Source organism: Ornithorhynchus anatinus, chromosome 6 (genome assembly GCF_004115215.2).
Source record: "Ornithorhynchus anatinus isolate Pmale09 chromosome 6, mOrnAna1.pri.v4, whole genome shotgun sequence".
NCBI lineage: Eukaryota > Metazoa > Chordata > Mammalia > Monotremata > Ornithorhynchidae > Ornithorhynchus > Ornithorhynchus anatinus.
The window spans coordinates 42,244,830-42,268,676 of record NC_041733.1 but is presented as its reverse complement, the minus strand read 5'-3'; the positions used below and the strand labels follow the sequence as shown (position 1 = coordinate 42,268,676).

General features: G+C 48.8%; 1 protein-coding gene across 1 annotated transcript in view; it reads right to left on the bottom strand.

Annotated features, from left to right (window-relative positions):
* Positions 1–3,166: 3,166 nt before the first annotated feature.
* The window catches only part of LOC100076310 (putative bifunctional UDP-N-acetylglucosamine transferase and deubiquitinase ALG13), a 38,455-nt gene continuing 17,774 nt past the window's right edge, over positions 3,167–23,847 (bottom strand). Inside the window, exons 12-23 of the mRNA XM_029067211.2 lie at positions 22,861–22,988; positions 22,030–22,267; positions 21,479–21,529; positions 19,569–19,716; positions 18,891–19,026; positions 17,787–17,821; positions 17,331–17,386; positions 15,712–15,781; positions 14,231–14,397; positions 9,508–9,660; positions 4,125–4,165; positions 3,167–3,343 (exon numbers count right to left, since the gene is read on the bottom strand). Of these exons, the coding sequence (XP_028923044.2) occupies positions 9,585–9,660; positions 14,231–14,397; positions 15,712–15,781; positions 17,331–17,386; positions 17,787–17,821; positions 18,891–19,026; positions 19,569–19,716; positions 21,479–21,529; positions 22,030–22,267; positions 22,861–22,988 (1,105 nt within the window). The 3' untranslated portion in view covers positions 3,167–3,343; positions 4,125–4,165; positions 9,508–9,584. The remainder of the gene's footprint in view (positions 3,344–4,124; positions 4,166–9,507; positions 9,661–14,230; positions 14,398–15,711; positions 15,782–17,330; positions 17,387–17,786; positions 17,822–18,890; positions 19,027–19,568; positions 19,717–21,478; positions 21,530–22,029; positions 22,268–22,860; positions 22,989–23,847) is intronic.

Genomic DNA, 23,847 nt, shown 5'->3' with positions numbered 1-23,847 from the left:
GGTCTCAGGGTTGGTAAATCCTACCTCCGCCACTTGTCTGCTGCGGGATCTTGGGCAGTCACCTCACTTCTCTGGGCCTCAGTTACCTCATCTGTAAAATGGGATTAAGAATGTGAGCCCCACATGGGATAGGGTCTGTCCAACTTGAATTTACTTGTATCCACCCCAGTGCTTAATACAGTGCCTGGTACAGAGTTAAGAGCCTAACAAATACCCTGTTATTATTACTCGTGGGTTCTAAGCCCTACTCTATCATTCGGCTGTTTAGGTGACTTTGCAGCATGGCTCAGTGGAAAGAGCACGGGCTTGGGAGTCAGAGGTCATGGGTTTGAATCCCTGCTCTGCCACTATCAGCTGTGTGACTGTGGGCAAGTCACTTAACTTCTCTGTGTCTCAATGACCTCATCCGTAAAATGGGGATTAAGACTGGTGAGCCTCACGTGGGACAACCCGATTACCCTGTATCTACCCCAGCGCTTAGAAAAGTGCTCTGCACATATAAGCGCTTAAACAAATACCAAAATTATTATTATTATTCTCTGTGCCCGAGTATCTTCATCTGTAAAATGACGATTAACATCTGTTCTCTCCCTCCAGCTTGAACAGGAGTGTGTCTGCTCTGACTGGATTATACGCTACCCCCAATTCTCGGCCCAGTGCTTGGCCACAGAGTAAGCGTTTAACTCATACTATAGCTTCTAGTATTGGGCAAAGAAGCACAGTTACATGCAAAGTAAACCAGGATCCTCCATTGGAACAGAACGGCCAGCATCCCGGCCCTTTAAGTACACTAAGGAGATAGCAATGGGGGGCTGGGCAAGGCAAGGAACGAGTAATCTCTTTTAAATGGTTCTTGTTAAGAGCTTAAGCTATGTGCCAGGCACTGTTCTAAGCAATGGAGTAGTTACACAGTAGTCAGATTGGTCAAAAGTCCATGTCTCAACACACATAAGACTGTAAACCCAATCCCCATTTTACAGAAAGGTAACCGAGGCAAATAAGTGAAGTGACTTGCTTAAGGGTACACACAGACAAGTGGCCCAGCCAGGATTAGAATCCAGGTCCTTCTGAGTCCCAGGACCCGGTGTTCTATCCACTGAGGCCATGCTGCTTCTCAAGAGTTTGACAGGAGTGTTGAGGAGAGTAAAACCCATTGAATCTTCCCACGCCTTCTCTGCTTGCCTCCCAGCATCGATAAGGTTCTCACCCTGAAGGCCAGAACTACCTAAACCATCAGTTAAATGTATTTATGAAGCACTTACTGTGTACAGAGGACTGAACTAAACACTTAGGAGAGCGTAATGCAGAGTCGGTAGACCCGATCCCCGCCAGAGGAGTTTAACGGTCTCCATCACTGGTGTTATACTGTACTCTCCCGAGCGCTTAGTACAGTAGTTTGCACACAGTAAGTGCTCAATAAATACATCTGAACGAATGAAGGTGGAACAGGACAGTTGCTAAGGCCCTTGAGCAGTCCTGCCACCTCCTGTGACCCACAGCTTCCACCCACACTGGTGTAGGGACCCCGACTCCTCCTGTTGCCCAAGCCAAGGTCAACTAGGCAGGTCAGGGGACAGCCATTCCCATTAGCCACGCTCCCGCAGTCACCGCGGCCTCGAAAGCCAGTTGGGCTCGGGTCCTCAGCTACTCTGGAACCACGGGTACTAATTTGGTGGGGACGGTGCCGATTAGCACACCTGCAGCTCTTGGGGCAAGCACACCCCGTGTTGGAGCCGAGCCAACACGGCAGCCCTGGTCCTCCTTGATTTTGCTTTGTATCCACCCCAGCGCTTATTACAAATGTGTGGCACACAGAGCTTAAATACCACAAATAGGTTCCCCTTGAAGGCACCTCACGGATCCCTTCTCCCACCACCATTGTACCCACAAGGTTAGAAGCAGCGTCTCAGAGTTTGGTGCAGGTGACCTAACCAAGCCCACGAGCTCAAGGCTTGACGGAGAAAGGGGAGAAACGAGAACCCCGGGTCTTGACCTCATGGTTGAGGGGCTGCAGGCAGATGCCCAACTTCCTGCCTGCCAAGTGTGGGACCTCCTGCCATTTACATCCAGCAGGCATACATCAGACAGTGCTCCTTGGTTCCACATGCACACAGTAGCTTAGTGGAGGGAATGTGGGGCTGGGGTTCTACCCTTGGCTCCTATACGTACCTGCAGTGAGACCCTGGGGCAAGTCACTAAGCTTCTCTGCTCACTTCCCTCATCTGCAAAATGAGGATTCAGTACCTGTTCTCCCCCAGGCCTACTTACACAGAGCCGTGTGGGACCTGATTATCTGTATCTATCCCAGTACTCAGTACAGTGCTTGGCACATATTACACACCTGGTCTCTCTCCCTCTCACTCTCTCACACACACACACACAGCCACAGCATAGATAGATGAGGGTGGAAACCATCAGCTCACCTCTATCGATCATCACTCCTCTCCAGCTACAACCCAGTCCACACGCTTCGGTCCCCTGTGCCTCCATTTACTCTCACTTGCCAATGCCCTCCTTTCGGCTTGCAGCGCCCTCCCCTTTCACCATCCAACAGACTACAGCTTTTCCCCGTCTTCAAATCTCTACGAAATCATCTCTTCCTTGAAAGCCTTCCCAGCTACACCCTTCATCTCCCCAGCCTACTCTCCCACCCTCTGCTTGGATCTGTAACTAAAGGACTTTGCTGCCCACCCCTACAGCAGTCACATACATATCCTCCTACTCTGCTGCTTCCCACCCATTCATTTCACTCAACTGAATTTGACTGCGTGATGTGTGCAAAGCACAGTACTAATCACTTGGGAGCATCGACAATAAGCAGATACATCCCTACCCACAATGAGCTTACAGTTCCCCTTTAATAATAATGATGGTATTTGTTAAGTGCTTACTATGTGCCAAGCACTGTTCTGAGCACTGAGCACTGGTTAATGCCTGTGATGCCCCCCACTAAATGGTAAGCCCCTTCAGGGAAGAGATCTTGTCTAGCAAGGGAATTGCCGTCTCCTGAGCACTTAGTACAGTGCTCTGAACCTAGTAAGCACTCCATAACTACCATCGACTGCTTGACTTACAAGCGTCCGACCCACACCACAAGGAGACGTACAGGCAGAACAAATGCAGCCGGCCTCACGCCGTGAAGCGGCTTCCCCAGAGACTCACCATTGGCTGTTTCCAGGGGTCCTTGTCGTCCGTCGGCCGCCCCCCCGTCACTGTACAGCCGGGCAGCCGTCTGGTCAACCACCGGACCGGGCTCCGCATAGGCTGGATAGGACTCCACGGGCGAAGGCTGATGCATCTGGGGCACATACACCACTGAGTGCCAGTAGTTCTGATGATAACACTGGGAAGAGGATGTAGGGAAGGGACAAGAAAAGCAAAAAAGGAAAAAAAAATTTTTTAAAAAAAGGACAGACTCAAACTCACTTCACCTTTGAAAACCACTACTTCTTGATCTCCTGGGAGAGAACATACTGTGACAGGATCCCCAGGGGACACAGACACCAATGGTGGTCAAGAAAACCACAGAGTACAGTACCCTCAGAAGGTGGGACTCTCCCTGTCGAGCTCCTCGCCCAGATGTCCCTTCCAATACCATCGTGCCTTACCCAGACGGATGTCTGGCCTGGAGCGGGCATTCCCTAATTTTGCTGTCACGGCCTGGCCTGAACCATTAGTGAATATTAAGTAAACTGAGTATCTTTTCCAATTAAGAGACTCTTCAAGTGCCTTCCAAGAGGACACTGGCACAAAAATGTCACAACTTTACAATAAAGATGACACCCTGTCTTCTCCCCAGCCTTCTCCGTACCGTGTCCAGTCCCTCTCACCCAAAGGAGGATTAGTGCTCTTCATATAGTCGGCACCTAGTAGAGGCTTCCCATTCAATCAGTAAAGATAATCCAGTTCCAGAAGCCTCTCTCACTTGAGGGGGACACAGATCATCTGCCCAGAGGTTTGAGCCAGGCAGGCAGAGCACTTTCAGTGTCCACTTCCTGGGTGCTTTTGAGCCAGGCTTGAGATACTTTCCCAGCGAGCTCATTATGAGCCAGTCTCCTACAGCACCTGTCAAAGCAGAAGACACTACCAACCAATGTACTCCAAGGGCTATCTGAAAGACTTACCTGCAATCCCAGATTAAAATAGTACTGCAAAACCTTTGTATCTGAAACGAAAAGGAAAATATTCAGGCCTCTTGGGCTGGTTGAGAGAGGCACGTCGATGGGGAGGATCTAATTTAATGAGCCTTGCCCTTGGAAGCTTTATTAAAAGGAGACGGTTGGACCGTTTTACAAATCAATACCGAGATTTTGTGATGGCATTTGGTCACTCTCCTGTAAAGCCATAAATATGTCCAGCGATCGCTTCGGCAGAAAAACACGTTCAAGACCTACTCCATTCTAGGCAGTAAATGCACCAAATATATGACTGTATTTCAAGCCAAAAGCTTTTAAAAGTTTGCAATATTGGCGGGCGTGGGGGGTGGCACAAAGAGAAGTCCCCTGCATAATGATCACAGTCACACAAGCATGTGTGGTGGGGAAGTACATTAACTGAAACATGTACATGAATTTAAGGCACAATCAAAATGCATTAAAGGAAATAAAAAGCCTTAGCAGAGGTAGTGCGTGCTTAAAGGAAGAGATGAAGAGATGGGAAGCCTCATAATGGAGCTTTCAAAGGGCACAGCAGCAACTTAAGTTTGCTTTAAGAAGAATTCTACCTTGGAAAGCTTCCCTGAGGGGCCTTTCAAAGACTCCCCATCCCCAACCCACAGGGGCCTGCTCTGTGCAGAGCTCAAAGCTGAGGACTGTGGAATGAGGGGAAGATTATGTAAAACTTGATCCCAATCCTAAATGTTCCAGTTATCCAATGAGGAGAAGCAGACAGACAAAAAAACCCCAAACCCCCACACCCTCAACAAAACATGCATTTATTTTTCTGGGACTCAAAGTCCCAAGTTCCAAAGCAGCCCCAAAGTGTGAGCGAACAGTGTGAATGACTTGGTCAGGGCTGGAGAGCTGTTAGCAGCACGCCGAGGGCCAGGCTAGCTAACAAAAGGCAGAAGGCAGCCAAAACCAGTCAACAGACTCCCTGGGACACCCCCCTCCTTCCAAAGCAGGCTTTCCAATCATGTTAAGTCCTTATTCTATGCCAAGTACTGTACTAAGCCCTGTGTAAAGTAATTACTTCTAGACTGTAAACCCATTGTTGGGTAGGGATTGTCTCTCTGTTGCCAAATTGTACTTTCCAAGCACGTAGTACAGTGCCCTGTACACAGTAAGCGTTCAATAAATATGACTGAATGACTACATCAGCAGTCCCACCAAAGCTCAAATTCTAGGGGAGTGGGACAAAATGTATATTACACCTACTGTACAGATGGGAAAACAGAGGCCCAGAAGTGAGGTGACCTGCAGCAGGTCACACAGCAAGTCATCGAGAGAGCTGGGATTAGAATCTGGCTCTCAGCTCCCAGTCCTGTGCTCTTTCCATTGGGCCATGCTCCTTGGAAGAGGAGCAGAGTCAGTCAGCCAGTCAATCATATTTGTCGAGCGCTTACTGTGTGCAGAGCACTGTACTAAGTGATTGGGAGAGTATAATGCTACAATATAAAACACATTCCCTGCCTAGAGCGAGCTTACAGTCTAGAGGGGAAGAGAGATATTAAATTGTCTGTCGGATCTGAAAAGGGAGGGCATTCCATTCCAGAGCAGGACGTGGGCGAGGGTCGGCAGCGAGAGACAAGATTGAGCTGCAGAGCATATGGCAATTATCGACTTCCATTCCTCAAAGACCCCGGGGGTGAGACTAGAAACTTCTGGCACACACTTGGTACAAATCTCCCCTGAAAGTTAGATTCAGGGCCAGGCTATTTGGGACTGAGGGGGCTCTCGGAATCAAGACCCTCGGCTCTTGCCTTATGAAGAAAGCAGAGTCCAGTCACTCTACACCAATCAACCCCGCCTACGTCCTACTTTGGGTCTCTCCCAATGGACCCAAGGGGGGGCGGGTGGGGAGACAAGAGAAGAGTTTGCTGCTCTCCGATCAACCTTATTGAAGGCACATCTGTTCCAGAAGCCTTCCCTAACCCCCCACTTTCCTCTTTTCCCACTGCATCACCTTGATCTGCTCCCTCTATTCTTCCCCCGCAACCTCTCCGGCTAGGCCACAGCACTTATGTACTTATCTGTAATTCTTTTTTATAATAACTTCTGTCTCCCCGCCTCTAGGCTGTAAGCTCATTGTGGGCAGGGAAGGAGTGTTTTATTGTTGCATTGCACTCCCCCAAGCACTCAGTACAGTGCTCTGCACATGGTAAGTGCTCAATAAATACAACTGGATGAACGAACTCCCCTGGTCACCACAACTCAGGGGACCCCGAGTCCCCTCTGCTCATCTCTGGTACCCCATCTAAACCAGACTCTGTCCCAGGGGACACCGACGGCTCCCTCTGGAACAGAGCCGGCCATTCCCCATCCCACCATGGGCCTCGTTGCACATTACCTGAGGGCAAGGATCAAGTCTAATCCTTTTATTTTACTCTAGGCTATCAGTACAGAGCTCAGCACACATTGGGTGCTCAGCAAATAATGACGACGGTACTTGTTAAGCACTTACTGCGTGCCAAGCACTGTTCTAAGCACTGGGGTAGATACAAGTTAAGCAGGTTGGACACAGTCCCTGTCCTTCGTGGGGCTCTCAGTCTTAATCCCCATTTTACCCGTGCGGTATCTGAAGCCCAGAGAAGTGTATCATCTGTAAAATGGGGATTAAGACTGTGAGCCTCACGTGGGACAACCTGATTACCCTGTATCTCCCCCAGAGCTTAGAACATTGCTCCACACATAGTAAGCGCTTAACAAATACCAACATTATTATTATTATTATTATTGACTCACCCCAGATCACACAGCAGATGTGTGGCAGCGCTGGGATTAGACCCAGGTCCTTCTGACTCCCAGGCCTGTGCTCTAAACACTAGGCTACGCTGCTTCTCAAGTACAACGGGAAGAAGGCAAATACCATCAGTGGATGATGCCGCACTAAATGCCGTCATCCTGCAGTTTAAACCCATCTCCTCCGCCACGTGCCTCCTTGCAGCATCGGCTGTCTAGGCGGCAGATGCAGTCGGGAGAGAGGGTGCTCTCCTCAAGGCTCTGGGAAGAGCAGGCTACCAAGGAGCTGATGGGAAGACAGTGCAGAGGCTGCGGACAAGAAAAGTGGAGGTTCACTCCACCCCGGGCCACTGACAAGCCTTCCCCAGACCCTTCCAGATATGCAGCATGCAGCAGTTAACTTGAGTCAACTTGAGTACCTTGTATCTACCCCAGTGCTTGTCACATAGTAAACACTTAAATACTATTATTATTACTATTAATAAAAGGCAAGGCCTTTGGGCTTCTAAAGACAGATGTGTGATTCTAAACAAAGTCAGAGGCTGGGAGAGGAGAAGGTGGGGTAGAGGAAGTGGAGGGAGGCTGGAGATGAGAGGGAGAGCCTTGATCATAGGTAACTTTGCAAGCACGGCGGAGTACAGTCACCTCCACTTCCAATATTCCGAGGACATACAGAAGTCACCAATCTCAGGCAACTGACATTCAAACGGTCAGGATGACAGTTAAAACCGAGTACCCGCATAAACCCTCTCCCTGCCCACCTTCAGAGGTAATTGGTGGGAAGACTTTGCCCTGAAGGGAAGTTTCTATTAGGAAGAGAATCACAGGTACCATGGGATCCTTCATCTTCATACCAAACTCTTTCCCCGAGATGACCGGACACTTATCCTGATGCGGGAGGGTGGGCTGAGCTTGTCACCCTAATGGATGCCTACCACAAACCGGATTGGTAATGGACAGGGTAAAAGTGATGTGCTTTTCAGACTAGCGTATCCTCCTTCTTGCTCCTTACCGGTCTCCTGGCTCCAGAGCAGCCATACGCCTCAAAAGCCCAAAGGAGAGGCTGAAGAAGGGCCATTCCTTTGCTTTAACTACTGCTTCATCATCTCCCCAACCGTCACCACTCCCTCCTTCTGGCTCGTTGCACAATGGCCAAGCAGTATTGGACCACCACCACAGACAGCAAGTTCAGAAGACAAAGATTCACTGATTTAGCTGGGTGTGGGCAGTAGCCTTCAATACACTCCTACAGAGACCACTGCCAGATTGCTTTTCCTCCGAGTCCTAAGTCTCCCGGATTTTCATCTTGAGGAGGTTGCCGGTCACCCACTCTGATCTACAACCCCGAGTGGGAAGCATGGGATTCCCTGAGTCTCACCCTCATGGTCTAATATCCCCTTCTCCACAAGAGAGTCCAGGACCTTGTGCTTTTCAATAAGTTTTGGTCTATCCCAATAAAAACCAGCTGCTCCCCCTTCCACAAAATGGCCCTCCTCCAGGCCTCTCCTTTGGCTTTTGAGTGTGTGGTTGCTCTGTAGCCAGGAGACCGGCAAGAAGGAGGAGTGCTGTCAGAACCAAACTGTCCTGTGGCCTGAAACAGTTTGCCGAGCTCCTAGCCTCAGCCCTGCCCCTTGGATGCTCTGACTCCACAGAGCTACCACAATCACACTCACAAACACACACCACTCCTTTTCCCCAGGCCTCATTTCACAACAGTTCTGCCTGGAACCCTTCTTTAAAACTCCAGCTAGTCTTGCCACCACCACCACCTGGTAGGGAAGATATGAATCAGTGGAAAGTAAAGGCAGAATGACCTATGGGAAAGAGCACTGGCTTGGGAGTCAGAGGGTTTGAGTTCTAATCCCAGATCTGCCAGTTGCCTGCTGTGGGAACATGGGCAAAAACACTTCGCTATGCCTCAGCTTCCTCATTCCTCAATGTGGAATTTCAATTCAATAACAAGCGGCAGGGCCTAGTGGATAGAGCATGGGCCTGGAGTCAAACGGCATGGTTCTAATTCTGCCCTCTCCTCTGTGACTTTGAATAAGTCACTTCACTTCTTTGTGTTTGTTACCGCATCTGTAAAAGGGAGATTAAGACTCAGTTTGATGTGATTTGCTTGTATCCCCCGCAGCTCTTAGTTAGTACCGTGCCTGGCACAAAGTAAGTGCTTAATATCACAATTATTATTAGTTACTATTCTCATTCCTGGAGACTGTGAGCCCCATGTGTGGCGGGGATGTGTCCAGATTATCCGGTGTCTACCCCAGTGCTTGACACATAGTAGACCCTTAAATGCTGCGTAAAATGGTCATACTGACCCTAAACCTCTCGCGTGTGCGAACCATGTCTTGTTTGTTCACCTCAACCCAGTAAGGAATCTTTGTGTGCATGTGCTATCGATGCTGATGAGGTTGTGGTCCTTTGGCTCTGGGGAAGATTTCCCTGAATCCCAAGGAAGTTTGCAAACCCCGTTCAATGAATCACCGTGCTTTTCGTCAGAGAAATAAAGGCAAAACAGTCATTTTGTGGCATGTCGGTGACGTCGTCCCGGCGGCAACTAGAAAGAAAGGGCTTGGCCTTTAATACGACATAAGGAGGCGCTTACCTCGAGGAAGATCACTGCCACTGGGGTCACAGGAGTAGGGCGGGGGTGGGAGCGGGAGGCTCCCAGCATCCCCCACCTCAGCCATAGGAGGCGGGGAAGCAAGAGCAGCAGCCGGAGCCGGGTGGTAGAAGGATGTCGACGGAGCCAACGCTGTCAAAGTGAAAAGAACATATGTCACAGACCGCCCACGGTCCGCTGCCCATGAAGGCTAAGTCCAAAGTCCCCAAAGTACCCAAGGGCTTCGGTAGTGCTCAGCGCTCTGGTTGTGACCAGAGCCCTTCCTGACCAACTCAGAGTTGTGAAAGAGCAAGAGATGGGTAAATAATGGAAAGCTGTGGCATGGCTTTTCAATTTTCCAGTGTGCCCCTGGGCAAGAACTGGTGCACAGAGTCCTCGGTTCTGATTTTCCCACAAGGTACGGATTTAGGGTTTTGCATTACCCAGCCGGCCATCTTGGGTTTGTGGCATCTCCACTCAAGGTAAAGGAGCAGCTCACTTGGGAGGGTCTGATCCAGATTAGTGACTGGCCCTAATATAGCTCAGCAGGAATCACATCTCCTCCAGGAAGCTTCCCCCAATTAGTCTCATCTTCCCACACCACTAGTGCTCCCTTCTGCATCACCTGCACACTTGGATCTCAACCCCTTTGAACATTACTTCCCCTTTTATTTATTCATTCATTCAATAGTATTTATTGAGCGCTATGTGCAGAGCACTGTACTAAGCGCTTGGAATGAACAAGTCGGCAACAAATACAGTCCCTGCCGTCTGACGGGCTTACTGTCTTTTATTTACTGTAATGTCTTCTATGGTAATTTGCTAAACACCTACCACGAGCCAGGCGCCCTACTAAGCTCTGGGGCAGATACAAGGGAATCAGATTGACGGTTCTTGTCCCACATGGGACTCAGTCTTACTCTTTAGGCAACAGGCACGGAGAAATCAAGTGACTTGCCCAGGGTCACACAGCAGACAAGTGACAGAGTTGGGATCAGAGTCCACATCTGGCTCCCAAGCTCAGGCTCTATCCACTAGGCCATGCTGCTTCTCAAATCATCAATTCATGGTATTTAAGCCCTTATTCTGTGCACAGTACTTAACTAAGCGCTACCATGCTCCTACTAGATCATAAACTCCTTTGAGGGCAGAGATCCTGTCTACCAACTCTCCTATATTCCCTCAAGCTTAGGACACCTTAAGCACTCGAATCCAATTGACTGAACAAACCTGGACAAGGCACAACTCCTTGTTTTTCAACCTAGCACCTAGAAGGAAAATTTCTTCACGTGGATGAAGCACTGGAAGCAGCACGGCCTAGACAGGCCTAGAAGCCAGAGGACCTGGGTTCTAATCCTACTGCCACAAACCTGCTGAGGAACTGTGGGTCCGATTTGTATATTCCAGGTGCTTAGTACAGTGCTCTGCACATAGTAAGCGCTCAGTAAATGCTATTGACTGAATGAAAAGTCACTTCTGTGTCTCAGTTCCCTCCTCGGCAAAGTGGGCATTCAATGCCTGTCCTCCTTCCTACTTGAACTCGGAGCCCTGCTGATCTATCTACCCCAGCACTTCATAGTGTTTGGGGCATAGCACTTAAATACCACAATTATTTTTGAAAGGAGCATGAGCCTGGAAGTTGGAGGATTTACTCATTCAATTGTATTTATTAAGCATTTACTGTGTGCAGTGCTATGTACTAAGCGCTTGGGAAAGCACAGTACAGCCATAAAAAGTGACAACCCCTGCCCACAACGAGCTCACAGTCTAAGCAGCGTGGCTTAGTGGGAAGAGCCTGGACTTGGGAGTCAGAGGATGTGGGTTCTAATCCCAGCTCTGCCACTTATCAGCTGTGGGACTTTGGGGAAGTCACTTAACTTCTCTGTGCCTCAGTTACCACATCTGTAAAATGGAGATTAAGGCTGTGAGCCCCAAGTGGGACAACCTGATTACCTGGTATCTATCCCAGTGCTTGGTACATAGTAAGTGCTTAAATACCATTATTATTATTAGAGGATCTGATCCCAGCTTCTCTAGTCACCTGCTTTGTGACCTAAGACAAGTCACTTCCTTGCCTTGGGCCTCTGTTTACTCACATACACAATGGGGAGTTCTCTTTCCCCCTTAGACTGTGAGCTCCATGTGGGACAAGGACTCTTTCCAATGGGATTTTCTTCTTTCTCCACAAGGACTTGGCAGATAATAAGTGCTTACTACCATTATTCCTTGCCCAGTTTTTATGGCTAAGTGTTTCAACTTTCCCCCCTCCCACAGCTCATCTTTGAGCCATCAGAGATTGAAGCAGAATTCTGAGTTCAATGAGGAGCCCTGCTTCTTAGATCCAGTGGGGCTGAACGAGAAAGAGAAGCTAGTTACCTAATACAGTCAAGTCTTCTGGTTTGGAAGTCCATTTCTAGTCCAGTTGCTCTAGAAGCCTATCCTTGCTTCTAGGGTCATTCAAGCCCAACCAACCATCCCTCAGCATATGCCACTGGTCCAGCAGGGGAGCACGTGGAAATGACATGGAACAACCTCCTTGCCGGTCCCGGAAAGACCGCCGGCTTTGGGGGAAGCGGCACGGCCACATGCCTGTGAGTTAAGTTTCTCATCCCGGCTCCACCGCTTGCCTGCTGTGTGACCCCAGGCAAGTCACTCCACTGGACCTCAGTTTCCTCAGCTGTACAATAGGGGTTCAATTCCTCTGCTCCCCCTGCATTAGGTTGAGCACTCCGAGACAGGAACTAGGTTTGATCTGATCGCCTTAGATCTGTTCCTGGGGTTGGCAGACAGTAAATACTTACTCCATTTGTCATCATCATTATCAGCACAACTCCAGTAACAAAAGATAATACCTAAACCAGAGTCCTATGTCACTAGGGAATCTGGGACACTGGTCATGAGGCTGTGAAAGTCACATCAGCAGCTGTCGGTAAACACTGGCTGCCTGGTCGAACCCAATTCTGGGAAAGATGTTGGCCGAGGTTCCCTGACTCAGCCCAGCAGGGTCCACCAGATGACTGGATCTGAAAAGCTGATTCCTGGCATTAGACACACCCACACACAACCACCCTCCGGCCACAGTGGGTATTAAATGCAGAAACGGGGAAAGCTTCCCCAGCCTGTGATGCAAGAGGGACTGTCAGGCATTGGCCTCCTCAGCTGGCCGCCCACCCACCCACACACACAGACACACTCTCTCACCATCAGAAGTATCTGAGTCCAGATGGCTAAAACGGCGGTATTTGTTTAACACTTAAAATGCACCAAGTACTGGAATACATACAAGTTCATCAGGTCACACAGCAGACAAGCGGAGGATCTGGGATTAGAACCCAGCTCGTTCTGACTCCCAGGCCCGTGCTCCATCCACTAAGCCACGCGTATGGGTGACTCACCTTCCAACAGCCCCTACTGAACGCCTGTGAGCGGATGGACCTAGAAACCTTGAGAAGCCCAAGTTGACCAGAGCGGGGTCAGCTACATACACCCCCAGTTACCCAACCCAGAGACCTCAGCGGTAAATCCAGTGATGGCGGGAATGTCAGGGAGCATTCCGCTCAGCCCGCACAGCTGGGGGAGGCCCCCAGCTGCCGAACCCTATTCCCAAATAGCATTTTGATTCTGCTGAGCACCCCTCAGGATAACGCCAGCCCCTGCTCTTTCATATCCTCTGGCCCCAGTCATCCCAACACAGGGGTGAGGGAGGCCACATCTGTCGGTGGAGACAGTGAAATGGCTACATTCAAGAGAAGATGGAAGATACCAGATAATAAAGGGAGAAAACCAGCGGTTAGGGCTCGGGCCTGGGAGTCAGAAGGTCATGGGTTCTTCTGGCTCTGCTATTTGCCTGTTGTGAGACCTTGGGAAAGCCACTTCACTTCTCTGGGCCTCAGTTATCTCCTCTGTAAAATGGGGATTAAAAGGCTGTGACCCCCAATTTGCTTGTATCCACCCCAGCGCTTAGTATTGTGCCTGGCACATTGTAAGCTCTTAAATACCATTATATATTAAGGAGGGAGTAAGAAGCACAACAAAACCTGGATGCCACAGGTTTCAGTTACTATAGCACATTATCCCCAAGACTAGAACAACTGTGGTCTATCTATTCAGAAATTGCAATCTCAGAGAGCCTACATTTTTTTTAATGGTATTCATTATAATGATAATAATAATAATGATGGTATTTGTTAAGTGCTTACTACGTGCTAAGCACTGTTCTAAGTGCTGGGGTGGATACAAGGCAATCAGGTTGTCCCACATGGGGCTCACAGTCTTAATTCCCATTTTCCAGATGAGGTAACAGGCACAGAGAAGTTAAGTGGCTTGCCCAAGGTCACAGAGCAGACAAGTGGCGGAGGCAGGATTAGAACCCATGTCCTCTGACTTCCAAGCCCATACTCTTTCCAGTAAGCCACGCTGCTTCTCCAAGTTACGTGCTTAACTATGTGCTAGGCACTGTTCTAAGCACTGGGGAAAATATAAACTAATCAGGACGAACACGGCCCCTATCCCACATGGGACTCAGTCTTAATTCCCATTTTAGAGATGAGGTAACAGTCACGGAGAAGTTAACTGATTTGCCCAAGGTCACAGAGTGGCAGAGCCAGGATTAGAACTCAGGTCGTTGCGACTCCCCGGCCTACACTAGGTCATACTTCTTTTCTTAGAACGTGCAGGTGCCTGGATTGTGGGTCTGGAAACCAGGTTTCCCCAAAATTCACTTACTACCTCTCCCATGGGGGTTGGCGACACTGGGACAGGCTGTATTGCAGATTGCGGTGACACAGATGAGGTGACGCTAGTTTGGGGGGCTGATGCGGAGTTTGAGAAGACTGCAGCCGTGATGGGACTGGTACAGGAAGAGGTCGAGATGACTGCAGAGTTGACCATCACCTTTATGAGGGAGAGGGAAGACTCAAATGCATTTACTGAGCGTTTACACTGGGCAGAGCACTGTACTAAATGCTTGGGAGTGAATGTAATGACACAGTGGTAGACACATTCCCTGCCCACAGCAAGCTTACAGTCTAGAGGGGAAGACAGACAGTATAATCAAGTTTGCCTTATCCCTCAAGAAGGCGACCATGGGTTGTCTTTGGAAATCTCACACCACTGGTTTTCACCAAGGAAATGTAAAAGAGGATTCAAACGCCGGAAAAGAGATGCAGTTTTCCCCATGTAGGGAAGACACCTTCCCATTCAATGGCTACCCAGGCTGAAATTCTGGCTTGGCCTCTTCCAAATGAGCCCGTCCTAGCTCCCCTAGAAGGGGAGAACAAGACAGGACTAAGGACTTCCAAATAACAGATTAATAAGAGGAAGAGACAAGGCCTTATCCAGACATCCAAACTCCTTTTCATCCAGCAGGCAGAAATTTATGTCTGAGACCACCTGTGTTTCATGTGGCCTTGAGCACTTTTTTTTTTAAATGCCATCTGTTAAGCGCTTACTGTGTGCCAGGCACTGTTCTAAGCGCTGGGGTAGGTACAAGTTAGGTTGGGCAGAGTCACTGTCTCACTTGGGGCTCAGTCTAAATAGGAGGGAAAACAGGCATGAATCCCCATTTTTCACTTGAGGAAACTGCAGCATAGAGAAGTGACTTGCCCAAGGTCACACAGCAAGCAGTTGGCAGAGCCAGGATTAGAAGCCTGATCATCGGACTCCCAAGCCCACGCTCTTTCCACTAGGCCTCGCGTATGCATGTTAGCCAAGTACGTAGACGGGCCCTACCACAGAAACCGGAGGGGTCTAAAGGTCACGGATCTGCTTCTCCTCAGGCCCCCACCCGGTTCCAGGTGAGCCCGGCCCAGCCCAACCTCTCTGCACACCTCTCGGTTTGCAACCTGAAAGGAGTCGGGCACTGGCGGGGGGCATTTCCCCCTCTTAGACTGTGAGCCCGTTGTTGGGCAGGGCTTGTCTCTACCTGTTGCCGAACTGTCCATTCCAAGCACTTCATACAGGGCTCTGCACACAGTAAGCGCTCGATAAATACGACAATGAATGGATGGATTTGGAGCCACAACTGTTTGGGTCCCATTACATGAATCTGAGCCTAAATATGGGGCTTTTTCTGAAAGACCCCTTGGGCTGTTGAGAACTCGTCAAAGCTTCGCCTTTTAAAGGCAGTCAGCAAATGGGACGGAGGAAGGGGAAAAATAAATAAAAAATACAAAACGTATCTAGCAGGAGCCCCTCTAGAGTTCTCACCTTCTGTGAGTAGCTGTACGAAGCCATGCCATCTTGGTGGCAGCATACACTGCCCTCCCTCCTGCAGAGACTGAAAAGGGCATAATACGTTTAACCATTACACAAGGAAGGGGATGGGGAAGAGATGCATTGATTCACTCATATATATTGAGCGCTAACTCTGTGCAGAGCACTGTTCTAAGCGCTTGAGAGGGTATGACAATAAGCAACGCATTCTCTGCCCACGAGGAGCTTTCAGTCTAGAGAAAACTCTCCCAGAGGGACACACAGTCCCTAGCCTGGGTCCAACCCTGCTCCAGTGGGAAGCAAAATGGCCTGAAGAAGGTCCACGTCCCAGGACTGAGGACAGGCAGAAGTGAAGACTCTTCCCTTAGAGAACCAATGTGGCTCAGTGGAAAGGGCATGGGCCTGGGAGTCAGAGGTCATGGGTTCGAATCCTAGATCCTCCACTTGTCAGCTGAGTGACTTTAGGTAAGTCACTTCTCTGGGCCTCAGTTCTTCTCATCTGTAAATAGGGATTAAGACTTGGGAGCCTCATGTGGGACAACCTCCCCCGTTTAGACTGTGAGCCCGTTATTGCGGCAAGGATTGTCTCTATCTGTTGCCGAATTAGTACTATAAATACTAATGAATGAACCTGATTGACTTTGTAACCACCGCCCCCTCAGTGCTTAGAACAGTGCTTGGCACATAGTAAGCAGCTTAAATACCAGTCATTATTATTATTACTCCGCACTGAGCAGGAAAACGACAGGTCCTCGAGGAAGTAACCACCAGAGTGTACCCTAGCTAGTTTTCTGCCTGTAGCCAGTCAACTACAGGTTGCTTTTTCCCTGCTTCAAGTTGACTTTTTTAAGGTACTTATGCTTTACCAATAACCAAGCCTCTCCAGGCCCGACAGGAGACTTAGCAGTGAGAAGGACAGGCAGCCAACGTGAGGCTTAGCTTTGTGTTCAGCCCCAAGATGTGTTTTAATAGCAAGGATTTTTGGGTTAAACTAGAGCAGTGGCCACTCAGTTTGGGAGGTGTCTTGACAAGGTTTTTCAGAAGAATTTAAGACTTAACTGTTCTAACCAGTGGGGTAAAAACAAGTTAATCAGGTTGGACCTAGTCTCCGTCCCACATGGGACTCAAGTCTTAATCCCCAATTTGCAGATGAGGTAACAGATAGGGAAGTTAAGTGACTTACACAAGGCCACACAACATACAAGTGGCAGAGCTGGGATTAGAAGGCAGGTCCTTCTGACTCCCAGGCCTGTGTTCTATCCACCAGACCACACTGCTTCTCACCTGTATTCTTTCCATTAGACCATGCTGCTTCTCGCTGACCTCTTAAAGGCAATATTGTACCCAGCTAACTGCAAGTAGATATGGTGCCACAGCAGAACACCAATCACTTGGGAAACTACAAAAGCAGCCAGTGATACATTCCCTGCCCACTGGGGACTTGCATGACAAATACTCTTCAAAAAAATTATGAGATGCAGGACAAACTCTGACCAGATAAAACTAATTCATACTACACCACCCTTTCATTTCCCAACACGACAACGAAATCTCCACTACTGAGTTTAACGCTTCCTTTTTCTGAGCTGAGTGGAGCCGGGTCAAACACTCACCAGGTTGGCTGTAGATTCCACTGTGCCATAAACAGCCGAAGTCTCATAGTCTGGGTCTGCAGGGCAGATGCGGTAATAACAACAACAACAACAACAATAATATTTGTGGCATACGTTAAGTGCCTACTATGTGTCAAATACTAGACACTGGGGAGATATGAGATAATCAGGACCCACATGGGGCTCACAAATCCAAGTAGGAGGGAGAACAGTATTGAATCCCCATTTTGCAGATGAGGAAGCTGCGGCACAGAGAGGTTAAGTAACTAGCCCACGGTCACCCAGCAGGCAAAGGGCAGATCGGGATTAGAACCAGGTCCTCTGACTCCCAGGCCCATGCTCTTTCCATTATGCCATGCTTCTTCCCTAAACAGAAGGGAAAAAATGCCCCACAAAAATTTCAAATCTTTACATTCTCAAATTTGGATGACAGGAATAGATCTGAATCTTCCTCACCTGAGGGACTGTAGATATATCTTCATGGTATTCTCCTGGAAAAAAAGGGTGGGGGGAGAAAAGAAGAGAAACCTCGTTTCTTTTACAGCAGTCTTCAAGATGAAGATAAAGTAGAAGCCCAAGGTCTAAATGTGAACTAGTTAGACATCCCTAGTGGTCACAGTGGGAGCCCATGTTTTCCACAGTTTTCAGAAGAAGATACTCTCTCAGGGAACACCCTTACAGCAAACAAATACTGTTTATTCAGGGCCTGAAGAGCCCTTTAAACTCTGGGTGTTGCAGAGAACAGACAGCGTGGCAAGGGGCCTAAATTGTGGGTTCTGTTGAATGAGATGCCCCTTTCCCAATGCTTCAGCAATAACCAAGCCCCTTCAGGCCCGACGGGAGACTTGGCGGTGAGGACAGGCAGCCAAGGTGAGGCTCAGCTTTGTTCCAGCTCAAGAAACATGTTTTAATAGCAAGGACTGTGGGTAAGCTAGGGCAATGGCCTCTTGCAAGTGCCCTCTGCAACTTTGGAGACAACCTGACAGGGTGTTCAGAGGAATTTCAACCACTTATATCTGTGAAGTTGTGCTAAGCCTCACCAGATCAAAGGATCAATATTTCTGTGGTTGATAATCAGGATTAAGCCCATCAAAGGGCAGGGACTGGCTCTGTACCGATTTGTACATTACAAGCGCTTAGTACAGTGCTCTGCACATAGTAAGCGTTCAATAAATACTATCCGAATGAATTTATTGAGCATTTACTGTGTGCAGAGCACTGTATTAGCGCTTGGAGACTAGAACACAACAGAGGTGGTAGACAAGTTCCTGCCCACGAGCTGATCCCAACAATATCCGCACAGACACTTCTCAGAACTCGGACAGCCCAATTCCCAACCTAGAAATAGCCCTTAGCTTAGAACTGTCTCTACCTTTCCTCCCCACTCCCTGAGAAGCCAATGGCTTATTCCCAGCAGGACCGGGACAAACCCCGGAACAAAACTCTCAAGGAGGATTTCGTCGCCAGGTCGAAGGCCTTTGGATTTCCGGGACCATGAGCGTGGCCAGCAGAACAAGCCAGGGACTTTTTGAATCAATTTTCCCTTGATTTCGAACTCACCATTGTCACTTGGCTCATCTACTTCTTCCTCTGAGGAATTCAAAGTCTGTTTGCCAGCAGGAATGGGACCAGGGCCCCGTCTCGCTACCCAAAATCCTGTCGGCCCGGGGACCATTGGAGTCTGACTGCTTTGACTCTGGGAAGCCAGAGAGATAGAAAACGTTTCACCGAGTTAGCCCACATTCGCTACAAGGTTGGATCCTGCGTGCCTTTCGTTCATTGTCGTATGTACTGAGCACTCACTGAACTAAGCACTTGGGAGAGTACAGTAAAAAAATAGACATTCCCTGCCCACAATGAGCTCACAGTCACAGGGCCTTCTAAGAACCTGATGGAGCTAGGCTCTTTAAGTATTATGTGAGGGGCTAATCTCATTTGAATTATATGGAAGGACTGAGAAGCAGAAAGGGATAAAAACCTGACTGTCTGGGGAGAACTTTCTTGCCTAATTGCTTCCCCATCAGAAAGGCAGTCTACCCCATGCTGCTGGAAGTCGACGCTTCCCAGCAAGCACTAAATGAGGGGATTTCTTTCCGTGCTTCCCTTACTTTGAAGCAGGCACAGCAAGTGGGGGAACCCCCCGCCCAATCCCTCCCCTCCATCCCACAGGGTGTTCTTGCTCTTCGCACGACACACCTGCAGAGCCTGCATTAAAAAGGCCTTGGCCCCACCACTTACAGGCAGAGTGGTCTCATCTCCTTCTTCTATTTCATAAAAGGTGATGGTTTCTTCCAAGCCCCTGGGCTCCTCTCCATTCTCTGGGACATAGGCGTACTGGCACTCTTTATTCACACAGTGCATCTGCCGGCGACTTCGGCTGTAGGAGCTCCGAGGTATTTGAAGTGGGGAAGGAAAAGAACCAGATGAGAGAGGGAAGGCTTTTCAGCTTACTTCAATTCCCAGAGGCTTAAAGTGGGAGCTTTTTTTAAAAAAAAAAACATACACACACACACACACACACACAAGACCATGACCATAACTGTAAATCAAGTAGATGTGATCTCCATCTACCTTACTGCTCCTACCGGCTAAGGGCAGAGCCACAAGGAGATGAGCTTGTTGTGGATAGGGAATACAGTTACCAACTCGATTATACCGTACTCTCCCAAAGGTTTAGTGCAGTGATCGGCATACAGTAAGTGCTCAGACAGGATTGTCAGATTCATTCGACTGTATTTCTTGAGTGCTTACTGTGAGCAGAGCACTACTAAGCGCTTGGAATGGACAATTTGGCAACGGATAGAGATAATCCCTACCCAACAATGGGCTCACAGTCTAAAAGATGTCAGAGGAGGTGTCCTCTAGACTGTTAAGAGTATTGTGGGCAGGGGAGGCATCTACATTATACTCTCCCAAGCACTTGGTATGCTTTTCTGCACACACTAAGTGCTCAACCTAAAAACTGGCTGATTATAGTTTACTCATTTTGGGCAGGGAACATGCCTACTAACTCTTATATTGAACTTTCTCAAATGCTTAGTACAGTGCTGTGAACACAGTAGGCACTCAAAAGCCATTGATTGACTATGGAAGACTAAACATGAGAAGCATTGGGAAACAACATACAGCTGTACATGCTGTTGAGTTATTTTTTATGATATTTAAGCTCTATGTGCTTGGCACTGCACTAAGCCCTGGGATAGATACAAATCAGGTTGGACACATTCCACACCCTTCATGGGGCTCATAGTCTTAATCCCCACTTTACAGATGAAGGAACTGAAAAGTGAAAACTTGCCCAAGGTCACATAACAGACAAGTGGCAGAGCTGGGATGAGAACCCAGGTCCTTTTGACTCCCAGGCCCATGCTCTATCCACTAGACCATGCTGCTTCTCAGACATGTACACAGGAGAGGATCTGGGGAAGCCCTCCCAGATACTCTGGAACTGTCTCAGAGGAGTCAGCCCTGAGGGCCAGCAGCAACTGGATGGGTCCATTCCAGAGGAAGAAAGGATAAGTGATAGGCAAAAGTCTAGTGCCTAAACATCATGAACACCAACAAGGATTGTATAAACAGACAGAGGGCACCTACTCTGAGATCTCAGCAACTGCCCTATCTACTCAACTCCCCTGCACAGTGATTTCCCACCTGGCCCACTACATGTCTGAGGAGGTTTTGGAGGCGGGTTGAGAGAGATTGGGTGGGGGGGGAGGTGGCGCACATGAGAGAGAGAGAGAGAGCGTGAGCACTCACAACACACAGACACACAAGTGCACGTTAGGGAAGTATATGCTAGCAGACTAAAGAATAAGTAGAATTTGTGCTGTGCTCATAAAGCACTGGTGCACACCTTGACTACTAAGCTAATGTAAACAGATTCTGGGTAAATCTGATTGTCATTAGATCTAAGTCTCCATATGGGTGAGAGGGAAGGGAAAGGAGAAAAAACAAGAGCAGGTAAAAAGGAGGGGGAGCAGGAGGTCAGATGCTGAGGAGAGAGTGGCCAGCTGCAGAAGAGGCAGGGATCCAAGGGCAGGCTGGGCATTACTACTAATGTCACCCATCCTACCTACAGTTCAATCCCTGCTAAAAACTAACATAACATGTAGGTGGAGGGGAGAGAAATATGGAGCGAAATCACTTACCGGGATCTATAGGAGAAGTTGTCATAGCTCTGATAACACCTCTTTGCTGGGCTAGAATAGAAGGCAACCTCAGGGCCAACTATATTTTGCGGTTAATAAACGAGCCGACCCCCTAGGAGTAAACACAACCTTCACTTGCCGATGAAAACTCAGAAGCCACTGCGTTTTGCTTAGAGTCAAAGCTGGAAATACCTACCCACTCTACAAGATAGTCTTTGGCCCTGCTACGGTCTCAAGGTTAATCCCACCCCTTCCCAGCCACGATTCTCGGGTTGCAATGTCCAGCTTCACAAGGGCTAGCGTTAGAATTCTACCTCCAACGTATACATTCCGAGAACCCCTAGCCAAGAATCCACAGTTCCCACCTCCTGCCCCCAACCCCTCCCAAGTTTAAACGAAAGAGAACCAACGGAAAGGAGAGAAGGCTATTCATTATTCCCCCGGCCGGTTTCCCCAAGCACAGGGGCCCGTGCTTCCTCTCACAGGCTAACGAGCAGCAACATGTCTGTTTCATGGTCGGGGGAAGGAGGGAACAAAGAGGAGTCTCTAACCTGGGGATGCCAAACCCCTGGCCATGACGTGGGGGAGCGTGCTGAGGCCGGAAGGGCTCAAACGAGGTGATGGTACCGGCGCCCTGCAGGCAGTGCATCGGAGGAGCGCGCCCCGAAGGAATGTTGTGCTGGAGTCTGGGAGGGATGGCGGGCTGACCACGGCTGTAGGCCACCGTCATGTATACTTCCTTCCCTCGAACCTTCTTGAACAGCTTTTTCCGGGACTTCAGATCCATCTCTGTCACGTCAGGTGAACGAGAACAAGTCGAGTTAGAGGATTTTGTCCACAAACACCCATCTCGGGCCCAAGACTTTAAGAAACCCAAACACCTAACAAGATTAAAAGCAACGGGCCCGGTTGCCAAATGATTCTATTGGAGGCAATTGTTAAGAAGAGCTGCTGGCTGCATTTCTTCTTTTGAAAAAATACTTTAAATGATGATAATACTAATAATAGCAAAATACCATTATTATTGTTGTTAAGAGCTTAGTATGTGCCAAGCAATGTTCTAAACGCTGGGGTACATCCAAGATAATTGGGCTGGACAGAGTCCCTGACCCACATAGAGCTCACAGTCTTAATCCCCGTTTTACAGATAAGGGAACAGAGGCACAGAGAAGTGACTGGCCCCAGGTCACACAGCAGACAAGTGATGGAGTCGGGATTAGAACCCAGGTCCTTCTGACTCCCAGGCCTGTGCTCTATTCACTAGGCAACGCTGCTTCTCTAAGCATTTCTAACACTATTCTCCAACTCCTTAGAGATACTTTACAATGGAGGATGGTCTGAGGTAGAGGGAAGAAAGTTAATGGCTCAAATACCATACAAACCCATCTCGGAGATGTAGCCCCCGGACATTTTCTGGTAGCTGCCTCCTTTTCGGCTGGGAATGACATCCACGCAGGCACAGGTGTCACGGGGGGTCACTGGCTTTAGGTTGGCCAGGGGAACAACATGCCTAGCAGAAAGGATACCATCATGAAACCACCTACTCGTTAGAGATATCACCTCAGTGACTTGATTTATCTGAGCTGCCAACCCCCAAGACCATGGCTACAATCTTACTTGTTGTGAGGACGGTCAACCTAACCAGTATTTTTGTCTAAACAAAACTGCACCTGGATGGGGTATTTGTTTTCCTCCCTCTCGGTCCTCACCCGCTTGCAGACACTGCTAGTTCCCAAAGCCTTTGGCACTGGGACTGTTCACCTTCAAATGCCCCCTTCCAAATCCTCCCTCACCTCCCTAAATTTCCTACACCCACCGTGGTTCCCTGGAGGCAAGCAGATCACATCTGGCGATGTATGTCAGTCCAGAATGTACACAGGCAGTTAACACACGTGGGGGAAGTTACAGACACGGAGAGATGTGGTATGGCCAGAGGCAAATGCCAATAGTCTATCCAGCCCAGAATTAAGTCTCCAGCTGTGCTAAGGGAGGATGCTTATGGGAGACATGAGCTGTTGTCCTCCTGGACACCCAATGTCATGGGTAATTAAGAACCATCTAAAATGCCTAACTGCCCTCTACCCCTCAAACAACACACAGCTTAGCTGGAACTCCCTGACAATTTTTCAATCAATGTCCTGGAGTCAAAATGTCAATATTTGTAAGGGTATTGAGCTTTTCAGAGAAGAGGCAATACTTGCAGGATGTTCAAGGGGAAAGTGAGAAAGTGAACCTGCCACATAGGAATTCAGAGCCAGTCAATAGGCCTGGCTTCTCTTGGTGGAAGATGGGGAGAAAGCAATAGCTCATCTTAAACTGACCCCAACATAAGTCCTTCAACTCCACTTTTTCTTTCCAGATACCATACT